This window comes from Vicia villosa, unplaced genomic scaffold (assembly GCF_029867415.1).
Source record: "Vicia villosa cultivar HV-30 ecotype Madison, WI unplaced genomic scaffold, Vvil1.0 ctg.001304F_1_1, whole genome shotgun sequence".
NCBI classification, from domain to species: Eukaryota; Viridiplantae; Streptophyta; class Magnoliopsida; order Fabales; family Fabaceae; genus Vicia; species Vicia villosa.
The window spans coordinates 58796-71318 of record NW_026705567.1 but is presented as its reverse complement, the minus strand read 5'-3'; the positions used below and the strand labels follow the sequence as shown (position 1 = coordinate 71318).

General features: G+C 35.1%; 2 protein-coding genes across 2 annotated transcripts; both read right to left on the bottom strand.

Moving 5' to 3' along the window:
• Window positions 1-769: 769 nt before the first annotated feature.
• On the bottom strand, window positions 770-1168 carry LOC131634468 (uncharacterized). The gene has a single exon (XM_058905139.1). The coding sequence runs from the start codon at window positions 1166-1168 to the stop codon at window positions 770-772; it is 399 nt and encodes a 132-aa protein (XP_058761122.1).
• Window positions 1169-1654: 486 nt separating this feature from the next.
• On the bottom strand, window positions 1655-2334 carry LOC131634467 (uncharacterized). Its single transcript, XM_058905138.1, has 2 exons — window positions 2269-2334; window positions 1655-2140 (listed from the first exon to the last, which is right to left on the bottom strand). The coding sequence occupies exons 1-2, from the start codon at window positions 2332-2334 to the stop codon at window positions 1655-1657; spliced, it is 552 nt and encodes a 183-aa protein (XP_058761121.1).
• Between the last annotated feature and the right edge of the window lie 10189 nt (window positions 2335-12523).

Here is a 12523-nt window from a genome sequence, read left to right as displayed (position 1 = left end):
TCTAATTAATTAGGTCCATTAACACATTACTTCATAATATTACTAATAGTCCAATTAATCTAATTAGCACGAAACTCTAATTAAATAAATATCAAACCAATTAATAAATTACCACATAAATAATAATTAAATAAATAAAACATCTAATAATTAAATACAGGAAATAAAATCGGGTTGTTACAGTGTCTACGGAACGTGTTAAAATAGAGTGTTCCGTAGATGCACCTATTGAACAGTCTGTAATATTTTCAAATGATGTACATTTCACTCAAAAACTCAATTTTTATAAAAACAATGAAAAACCCAATTACAGTAAGTTAAAGTAATACAATTTAAAGGCAATAGTAAATATTGCACCAAAAAAATAAATCGTATAAATTGTCGGCCAATAATGTCGAATACATATATCAAAACCTCATACATAAATGAAATTAAAATACATATATCAAGCAAATCATAGGCATCACTATCGTGTGAGTCGAACATCATCTTGCGCCTCTCCGCTGCCTCTGGCCCCGCCTCCGTCTCTATGTCCACCGCATCGTCTGCTGGCTACTCTACCTCTACCGTTGAGTGCCCCACCTGTCCTGACACAGTTTCTAAGGAACAAAAATGCATCATCTGCCATCCTAATGATACCCTTTACTAGACGCATGCCATCAGACCCCTCAAGGAATAAACCATCGGTAATGCCTGCCCGCGCCATGTATGTTATCTCACGATAACAGGGAAGAACATCGTCAGTGTGGTCCATCTGTGAGTGTTAAGTCTACAAAATTTCCTTGTGGGCTGGTCTGGGCGGTGATCTAGGTGCGGTGGGAAGCATGTATAGGTGTGACACTCTATAGTATGAGGTGATGTACCCATCGACGCAGCTCCAGTCCCTCTCTGATGTGGTCGCCCGAGCCTCAGCAGGAACCATATGGTGATCCCAGTTTGCAAAGACCTCATCTAGCCGCCGACGGGTCATGGCGATAAGAGCAGAGTCAGAAGGTTGGCGAGGTATCGTGTGCTGGTAGTCGAACTGACGCACGACGCGCTCTGGAAGATAACGAACAATGATGGTCGAACTGGCAGCCAACCATCTAGAATATAGTACGATCTCATCAAACAAAATCGTCTCACGGTGATCAGCGTAGCAGTCATAGTAGACATTTTCAACAGTCATGCGGTCAAGACATCGTTTGTAAGGATCCGATACCTAGTTTGCTCTGATGGGGGCGTAGGCTCTGGCACGCGACATGGCCTCGGTGTAACCCGACACCTCTCCCCAGCCAATAATTTCAGGGAAGTGTTGTAGTATCCAACTCTGGAAAAAAATACGGTGGTCAAACATACTATCAGAAATATATAATAAACTTTGAAAAAATGTATAAGGATATAAGATTGTTACCACTAAGAGGGTGTAGTTTCCAGCCACAGTCCTTGCCTTCCACATGCATCCCTCTCCGAGTCTGTGGTAGGTGTACGCCAATGTAGCTGCTCCCCGGTTGTACTCATGGACACATGCGATATCGGATAAGTATGTCAAGTAAATAAATTCTGTGTATGTCGAGCTCGTGTCCACAAAGAGCTGAGTGCCTATCAAATATAATAAGTAACATCTCACCACCCGCTCTTTGTGGATATCCTCCTTTGCCTCGTCACCAACAGCCTAATGTGCCGCAAGAAGCTCCGCATCATATATCCGCTGCAAGGAGTGAAATCTCATGTGCGTCCCGCGAGTCCTCTCCACCTCCTCAAGCGCGTCAGTAGGATCAACCCCCAACTCCTCAATCAGCATCTCCATCACTTCCTCCTTCGTCAGCCTACCGTGACTAAGGAGGGTAACCCTTATAGGGAGATGCAGGAGGAATGCAATGATGTGAAGAGTAATGGTTATCTCACCGTGAGGAAGATGAAAAGACGAAGTCCCTAGATGCCACCTCTCTGCAAATGCCATCAGCATCCCATTATGGATTGTATGGAAGCCAACCTGACAGAGGTCCCTCAGCCCAGAAGTTGCGAGTGCATCCTGGAACAACGACTCGCCAGGCTGCGCGAGAGCGACAAACTTTTTGTCGTGGTTGTAGAACCTCTGGGGATCCCTCTCCTGAAATTTTCCAAAAAAAATACTGTTACCTTTAAGCAAAGTCATAAACTGAATTAAAAAAAAGTAATATGTAATAACCAAAGAAAATTTACCTCCCTCTTCCAGATATTCCTGGCTGAATGATCTGCATACTCTATCAACAAGGATGTATCTATAGGACCCCCCGGGTATTAGACAGGCTCCGACAACGGATCATCCTCGTGCAGCTCATGAGGTGGCATCGAAGATCTTGCCTCAGCCATCACTGGCATATGCACAAAAGTAGAAGAACTGCTTGTGATGATTCATATGTGATGAATGATGTGATATATGCTTGTGTAATTAAGATTTGGAGATGGTCTTAATTGCATATATTTTTTTGGTATTTTCACATGCATTCATTCGGTGGGAAAGAGGCGATGTTCGTTAGTTTTGTGGAAACTATTGACTTGTCCAAAACATAGAGGATTAGTTTGAAGTCTAGAGGACGGGCTTATTTTGGTGGTTATCTATCTGAGGGATGGACGCGGTGATACCGCTAAGGATAACAATTGGTACCACATGCACATTGCATTGAGTCACATTGGAGTCACACGTGTCGTTGTGAAATGTGTTTTGATGTGTTTATGTGATATTGGTGTGAATGGTAATTTGGTGATATTTGTGATTTGATTACTTTGTTATGTTTAATTAATGAGCTATGTTTTATATATGTAAACATGCAAATTATGTGAAAAGTGTTGAATACTTGAAAGTATGAAGTGTGATGAATTCTATGGATGTATGTTATTATGCATTGCTTATTATTATATATATTTTTATAATGATATGAATTCTCACACTTCTTTTGGAATGATGTTTTGTACGACATCTCTCGGGTACGAGGAGTAGAGGTGCTTTTCTTGCAAGGATTTAGTCGTGGAGTTATTCCTTTATTTACCGTTATTTCTAGTTAGTGAGTCATGTTCTGGTTATGTAACACGAGGATACGTTTGGTTCATGTTGTTTTTAGAGATGTTTGATATACTCTCTTTATATTTTGGTGTAATTTGAGATGATTTGATATTTGGTCTTTGATGCCTATGCTTTTATGCATAACTTTATATTATGAGACTATATGATTGGTATCATTTTGAAAATGTTAAATTATTTCGCTGTGATGTGAATATGGAACATGAATTTAATATGTGTTATGAATATAATCAGGTGCGTTTGTGTTTCTTTGGTTTATATTTTTATACATGTGACACCCTCTTGGATATGCATGCTTTAGCTACTCTGATTATGCAATATATTTACCGTGGGGTTAGAGGGTGTTGCAGTACTTGCAACCATATAACTCCATATAAGATACTTAAAATGTCAAATCAAGGCGCACACACATTTTTTACTTAAATACCTCTCATTTTTAATAGGCACTGACTTGAGCGTCAAAGTCTTTGCAGATACCACCCCCTTCTAAAGTCACACTCCAAGGAAATATACTCTCTTTCCAAAATTGTTTATCTCATACTAAAATCACAATAAAGTGAACATTTTATGATAAGAAAGATTACACGTGATTCAATTAATGTATTATAATTTACGTCATATGTTGCTTTATTGTCTACTGTATCTTTTTTTATAAGGGAAATGCTAACGAGTGCCCTAGGGGCATTTGTTAAGAGTTTAAAAAGGTAAGCAATACTTATATTTAATATTTTAAAATCGAAATAACTGACTTTTTTAAAGAATAACAAAGTTTGTTTTATTGAAATGACATGTATTCAATGTATTGGATATTGAAATAAATCATTTATTTAAAGAATTTTTTTCTTTATATGGAATGCTTAAAGAGTGCCCCTAAAAAACTCGTTAGCATGACCTTTTTTATAAATAAAAGTCTTATATTGAAATAAGGGTAAGACAGACCCATCAAGTTGCATCTTAATAACTAAGTTGGTCTCATTATTAATAACCAATTAAACAATCATATTGGTTCATGTCAGTCCATTTATATGTGTAGGTCCACTAAACCGACCTACTTTCTCCGTAACTATTTATATGCAAAAAAATATTTCACTTATTAAGAAAATTTAAACTTGTGTCTTTTTTGGAATATGTTTTATGGAAATGAGTAAAAACAATTTTAATTAGTTGTTGTTTATGGAAAAAATAAGGAGAAAGCAAATTAAATATAATTTATATTTAATTTTATCTTGAAAAAGATGATTTTTTTAAAATAAAATACTTAAATAAAATAAATTTGATATTTATTACTTATAATTTGTAACAAGAAAAATGTGTTTTTTTCTTATAAATTAGGCTTAAATGCACCTTTGGTCCCTGTAATTTAGCGAGTTTTAGATTTTCGTCCTTGTAAGTTTTTTTTGTTGGTATGAGTCCCTATATCTTACTTTTTGCTTACGGTTTAGTCACTAAAGCTAAAATCCGCAGGAAAATCTGCAGGTTTTCCTGTGAATTTTCCTGCGGATTTTGATTTTAGGGACTAAAACAAACGCAAAAGTGAAATATAGGGACTTAGACCTAGAAAAAAACTTACAGGGACGAAAATCAAAAACTCGCTAACTTACAGGGACCAAAGGTGCATTTAAGCCTATAAATTATTACAAAGAGAGTATTTGATAACTTCTCATATTTATACAGGGACATATAAGGTATTAAACGTGTCAAACTAAATAATAAGACAACATAACCACACCAAAACAAATGGTGAGACACTGTAAATATTAATATAACTTTTTATTCGTAAATTATTAATTTTATTTTTATTTAATAATTAATTAAATAAATTTGTAATTATTAGTTATTTAGTTAAATTTAATTTTTTTATTATTAAATATTTAATTTCATAACTTTTAGGATTAATTTTGCCATCTAAAAAGGATAGCGGTGCAATTTATTATCTGTTTGACTGTTGTATAATCTTGATTTTTAGCTAAGTAATATTAAATAAAAAAATGTCTTATTGGAAAAAAAATTAATAAATATATATATTTTTAAAATCTATTGATTTTTCAACAATTTATTTACATTAATAATTATAAAAAAGTATAAAAAATTTATATTTATAATCATAAAAGAATACAAATAAGTTGAAAATTAGACTAATAAAAGAAATTTTGTCAGTTTTCGTTAAGCCAACTCAGTTTGTAGTTGTATAAGAATATTAAATGCAAGAGGACACGTTCAAATTTGCGACATTCCATTTATTCACATTTAAATAGTGAAATTTCAGCCACTAAACTATTTGAAAAAAAAATAATTTATGTAAAAAAAACTAATAAAACTCCATCAACTAATAAATACACCCACCCCACGAATAAATATTTAATTTAAAAGTTAAGAAACTTCTATCTCTAAAAAAGTTATTTTTAAAACTTTGAATCTTAAAATAATTAATTTATGTGATATATATATATATATATATATATATATATATATATATATATATATATATATATATATATATATATATATATATATATATCGATGAGTTTTTTTTTAACTTATATTTTTATGTATAAAGTACAACAATATGTTTATATACGATGATATGTCATGTTTCAGAAGAACTTGTTATTAAAAAAGTGAAAACATTGTTAATTTTAAGTGAAAAGTATGAATAAAGGGCCAAAACTATTTAAAATTTAAAATAGAGACTAAAATTGTTTAAATTTAAAATATGGGCCGAAACTATTTAAATTTAAAATAGAGGAACCAATTTCATGAATCAGATAAAATAGAAGGACCACTATAATTAAACATATTTATAAAGAAAACAAAAAAATGCCATGTCAATGTGGATGCATCCCAGATATTTTTTTTAGAGAATATCTCAATCCACCCTATAATACTCTTTGGCATCCGGCGCAATTACATTTATGCCCCATGTTTCCGTAGATACACCTCCGAAAGCATATTTTTTTCTCAAAATTTGGGTTTTTCCGGAGATGCATCTACGGAAGTATTTTAAATTGGGAAACATTTGGGAAAACTCCTAAATAATTCAGTTAAAAAAATGTTCTGTAGATGTATCTACGGAACAAATTAACGTAAAATAAGTAAAATGTGCTTCCATAGATACACATCCAGAAGTAGAAAGGACAAATTTGGCAACGCACATAGTGTGAGAAACCTATGGGGTGAGATAAGATATTCTCTTTTTTATTTTCTTTAATGAATATAAAACCTTTTATGAATATAAAATAAGAGAAAATCTCAATCCATCCCTTGAATCTCTTAGTCACCTGGCGAAATTTCAATTATGTTCTCTGTTTCCGTAGATGCACATTTGAAAACACTTTTTTTTCAAAAAATTTATTTTTTTCCATAGGTGCATCTACGGAACGTGTTAAAACAAAGTGTTCCGTAGATGCACCTACGGAACAGTCTGCTATATTTTCAAATGACATACATTTCACTCAGAAACTCCATTTTTATAACAATAATGAAAAATCCATTTACAGTAAGTTAAAGTAATACAATTTAAAGGCAATAGTAAATATTACACCAAAAAATAAATCGTATAAATCGTCAGTCAATAATGTCGAATACATATATCAAAACCTCGAACATAAATGAAATTAAAAAATATATATTAAATAAATCACAGGCATCACTACTGTGTGGACATCATCTTGCGCCTCTCCGCTGCCTCTAGCCTTGCCTCCGCCTCTGCGTCCACTGCGCTGTCTGCTGGCTACTCTGTCTCCACCGTTGAGTGCCCCACCTGTCCTGGCACAGTTTCTAGGGTACAAAAATGCCTCCTCTACCACTCTAATGATACCCTTTACTAGACGCATGCCAGCAGACCCCTAAAGGAATAAACCATCGCCAATGCATGCCCGCGCCATGTGAGCTATCTCACGACACCGAGGAAGAACATCGTCAGTGTGGTCCATCTGAGACTGATGAGTCTACAAAATATACTTGTGGGCTGGTCTGAGCGGTGATCTTGGTGCGGCGGGAACCATGTATGGGTGTGACACGCTATAGTACAATGTGATATACCCATCGACGCAGCTCCAGTCCCTCTCTGATGTGGTCGTCCGAGCCTCAGCAGGAACCATATGGTGCTCCCAGTTTGCAAAGACCTCATCTTGCCGCCGACGGGTCATGGCGATATGAGCGGAGTCAAAAGGTTGGCGAGGTATCGTCTGCTGGTAGCCGAACTGACGCATGACGCACTTCGGAAGATAATGAACAATGATGGTCGAACTAGCAGCTGTAACACCCATTTTATACCCCAAAATAAATAAGCATATAATCAGAGAATAAGCATGCATATAATTCAAAAGGGCGTCACATCGACGATTTCAAAAACTAAAAGCTTTTAAAAACCGACAGCATTTATCTACAATATACAATACACCTGGTCATTTCAAATAACACCTAAACATTTAATTACGATTTACACTGAATATGCATTCACAACGGAAAATACTAAATACTCATGTATTTCATAAAATGATTCATGTCCCATACCATGATCATATCTCAATAATCCTCTTAACATAAAATAAACCATAATTAGAATATTTGGCTTAAAGCCTCTTAACAACAAGTAGCCAAATAAACAGATTCACAAGTTATAACATAATACATAACCAATTAGAAACATGAGTTCAACACGCCTAGTCTACCCAGTGTTACATGACCATAGCATCGACTCACTACCTAATCTCCAACAAACACGGAAGAATCTCCGGCTAGATCACGCACGAGCTACTAAACTCCAGAACCTGCATGTCGCCAAACGAGGGCAACATTAAAACAGAAGGGTGAGAATACGAATCATTATGAAGAAAGTATAATAAGATACAACGGTTAAATCAACAATTCAAGTAATCAATCACACTATGTATAACCATGTAGATATTAATAATCGATCTATATTTCACAAGTTTTCAAGTATACAACAAGTATAAGGAGTATAATATTCCAATTCCAATATTGTATTCTCAATTATGCACATAACTATAAATGTCACATATTCACACATTTAACCAAGTATGTATCCAAACATCACCCATTTCATTTATTAACTCATACACATATCACAACTACATCAATTTCACATACTCAATTATCACATAACTCTTATGTGACTCATTGCAAGATATGTGACACTATGCATGTGGTACCGCAATATGAATCCAACGTTTCACCGCTTTCCGATTCAATATCTAGAATCCAAGCCACGCTTTCGATCCGGACAAGATCAAAGCCACCACGTATGTTTCCAATTAAGGATCAACGTATTCTACGTCTATTTCCATTCAAGGATCACCGTCTATTACCATGTGAACCTACAGTTTCACAGCTTCCACAATAAAGCTGACTATGCCATGAATGAATGTACAATTACCAACCAACTATGCAATTAAGATTACCTCATCAATCTTAACTTACCGCATACCCATAATAATTCAACTCTATGAATTATATATCAAATTGTACACAACATTCACAACACATTGATATCAATCCACATAATAGAAACAATATTCATTTATGATTCACAAAATACAATTAACACTAGTAAATCATACTATCTCATGTTAATTCATATTGTCAACAAAATATAAGAATGCACTTCCAAACCAAGCATCAATTCATTAGTATTTGACCAATAATACAATTACGGTCAAATTTCCAAAATACTGTAAGTTACCGACAACAAATAATCAATTCAATATCTATTATATTCCAATCAATTATACTTATTGAAATTAATTCAACTATTAAGTAAATCAACCAATTAATAATTACACTACATTAGTTATAATTTACTATTTCATTTTCTATTACAAAATCAACATTTTAATATAAAATAATATTTAAATCCACACTATTTCGGTCGGTTCATAAATATCACATTTTCAACAAAATAACACGACCATGTTAATCTACTAATTAAACTTAGCTACCACGTAAATTTTCATTAAATTCCGGACAACTAATTTATACCGCTTAATTCGGCTATTTCGATCAAACGAGACTGCTTACAGCCACTGTTTCATAATCTCACTATCCTACTGTTTCATTATATTCTACTATAATTATTTTCCCTTTGCATCATATATATATATATATATATATATATATATATATATATATATATATATATATATATATATATATATATATATATTCTGTAAGTGCTAGTAGTAAGAGTTAGAATGATTATATTTGATTACTTTCAAAAAGTGCTTTTAAACCCGACGCGGGATGGCGAGAGCGTACGTTAGGGAATACTAGCATGATCCGAGTCAATAGAGCGAGAGTTTGAGACTAGGAGATTTAAGTAGGTAACGTCTTCATGAAGCGAGCATTTTATTAATTATGATGTTTTCAAAAAGCGTTTATAAATCTGGTGGGATGGCGAGAGCGTACATTATGAGTTAGGATCGTAGTCTGAATCAATAGAGCGAGAGTTTAAGAGGAGGACTTTTAAATAACATAGTTAGTAAAGATTTTTGATTTAATTAGAATCTGGCCAATGGAACTTCGGATCACCTAAGTTAGACGAACTACATACTGATATCCGCTTATTATTATATTCTAATAATTAGGAGTTTATTTTCATTTCTTTAGAAACAACCCAAATATTATTAGCCTTAGCTTTACATAGTAACTTTAGATAACGCTAGATCGATTTATAGTCCCTGTGGATTCGATATCTTTTAAAACTACACGACATGACTGTGCACTTGCAGTTATCTCGACTAATAGACACGTAAAGTCGCGATCAAGTTTTTGGCGCCGTTGTCGGGGACTATTCAAGTCGATATCGTAACTCGCTGTTACACCGTAAAGACTAAGGCATTATTTTTTTTTCTTTTCTTTTACTACTATGTATCACCCAAACTTTTTCTACAACTCCCAACAACATTATTTCGAGGGATACCAAGAATCCCATAAATCCGACCTCGAGATACTATTGGAAGATTTCAATGCGTCACAAATTCATTCTCACCCAAATTACCTCTGCAACTCCCAATCCCAACATTTTGAGGAACCACAAGAATTTTATAATTCCAACCAAACTTATCCTCAACCGAATTTCCTCTACGATAACCACAACCAATATTTCGAGGAACCACAAGAATCCTATAATTCTAACCTCAAAGCATTAATAGAGGATTTCAATGCAACGCCAACTTATCATCAACCAAATTTCCTCTACGATCACCACGCCCTACATTTTGAGGAGTCGCAAGATTATCATAAATCCAACCTCGAAATCCTAATGGAGGAATTCATTGAAGCACAAACTCTCTCTAGACTAGAATCTATGATGACGAAGCACTTTGAGGAAACACGAAACGCAACGCTAACTCCCTTTGAAGAACCTCAAGAATCCCATAATTTTAACTTCGAAACATCAATGGAGGATCCCGACGAGACGCTAACTCACTCTAGATTAGAAGCCATGATGGAGCACTTCGTAGAGACACAAACCGTCCAAAACCAAGAGTTTATCAAACAAAGTCTTCAAAACAATGAAACCCTTAGGCAACTGTCCACTATGGTTGAGTCCCTCGCGACTCACAACATGGCATTAGAGACTCAAATCTCCCAACTTGAACAAAACCCTCTAGGAACTTTCCTTGAGGAGCATGTGGATGTTGAAACAACCATTAGTGAAAAACAAATTGAAATTCCTGAGGAGAGTGATAATGAGATTGAGGAAAGTGATAATGAGATTGAAGAAAGTGATAATGTAGTTGAAGAGAGTTCTAGTGAGAAAAGAGCGGAGATTGAGAAAAATCCACCAACACCGTCTGAAAGGGAGGTTGTAGAAAAGGTAGAGAAGGAACCACCTATTGTTATTCCTCTTCCTTATACCCCACCGATTCCATTCCCGCAAAGTTTTATGGAAGCTAAGGTAGAATCCCAATCCAAAACGTATGTGGAGGTATTGGAAATTATCCACACCAATGCACCTTTGTTTGAAGTCTTACATAAAAAGAGAAAGTTAGAGGACCATGAAACTAGGGATATCATTACTGTTAAGAGGGTAAGGTTAACCTTTGAGGTGGTGGATAATACCACTAATCCCAAACTCGAAAAATTGATACTTAGGATAGATCCAGAACCGCCACCATGATTTCAAAAGAATGAACCACCCCACAGAAGAAAGAAAAGAAAAGGTGAGGGATATGTGAGATGGCTTGATATGTGGCCATGGAAAACGAGGTTTGCTAAAAGTTCAATCGAGGATTCATTCTCGAGAAAGCTTCGCATATAACTTCTTCTCTTTCAACATCGATAACACAGTCCTCATAGAATCCTCTTCTTGAACAACCCCTGAAGTTGACTCTTCAACTTCTCCCTAGCCGTTTTACACACTGCTAAGTTAGTAAGACAAGTTTATCCCTTCCAATACGATTTCGGCTCCTATCAACAATAGATTAAGGGCGATCAGTTCCTCAATTTGTTAATAGTAGCCGACAACCATGATGGAACATAAACCTCTGTTACTAAACTACAATAGTGTTCCTTCAGAACTTGTACTCGAAATCACCTAAAGCACCAAGACCTAAAATCTCTCTTAAGGTTACAATTACTTGCTTTAACTTCAAATAGTTCATACCAAGATTCTCATCAAATTGGTCTAACGGAAAACAAACTAAATCAATTCCAAAATCTCTACAAAGGATGCTCAACGGAAAATTCAAACGCGTAAAAGAAGTAGAAACAGAACCCATAGCAGGTGTATCAATAGCCATACTTCTACGCATAACAGATAAAATAAGATCCAATCTCATAGTGCAATCTAAATAAATGAAAGGATGTGTTGCACCATTATCAATAATAGCGATCAAGGTGTACCATTAATAAAACACGTACCTCGGATTAGCCTATCCTTAGCAGTGGCCTCAGCACCAGACAACACAAACACTTTTCCTTTCACTTGCTCCTTCTCTGGCTTGTCACACATGGCACAATTGTGTCCTTGCTCACCACAACTGTAGCAAATCCTACCCGAACCAACTCCAAAATCGACAATTTTGTGACCCGGCTTGCCACACCTGTAGCATTTAATCTGAGTAGAAGCTACTCCTTCACTTGGCTTCTTGCCAAAACCAGATTTTTGTTTCTTCTTATTATCAAACGGTTTCCCACGGTATTGTCCTCTTCCTCGTTTCAACTCCAGAAATCTCACTTCTTTCTTTCCACTCACATCTTTTGGAAAATAGTTTTCCAAAAATGCATCACGGAAAAGAGTCCAAGTAACTTCAATAACTTCCCCATCAATCTCCGCACAGTATTACTCCACCATTCATCATCTCCTTTCGTCAGCATGTGAGTACCAAACCGTACCTTCTGTACATTAGTACAATTCATGACTTGAAAGATCTTCTCAAGTTCTCTCAGCCATGCCTGTGCTTTGTCCGGTCCATACTTTCCTTCAAAGATTGGCGGATTGTACCTTCAGAAGTC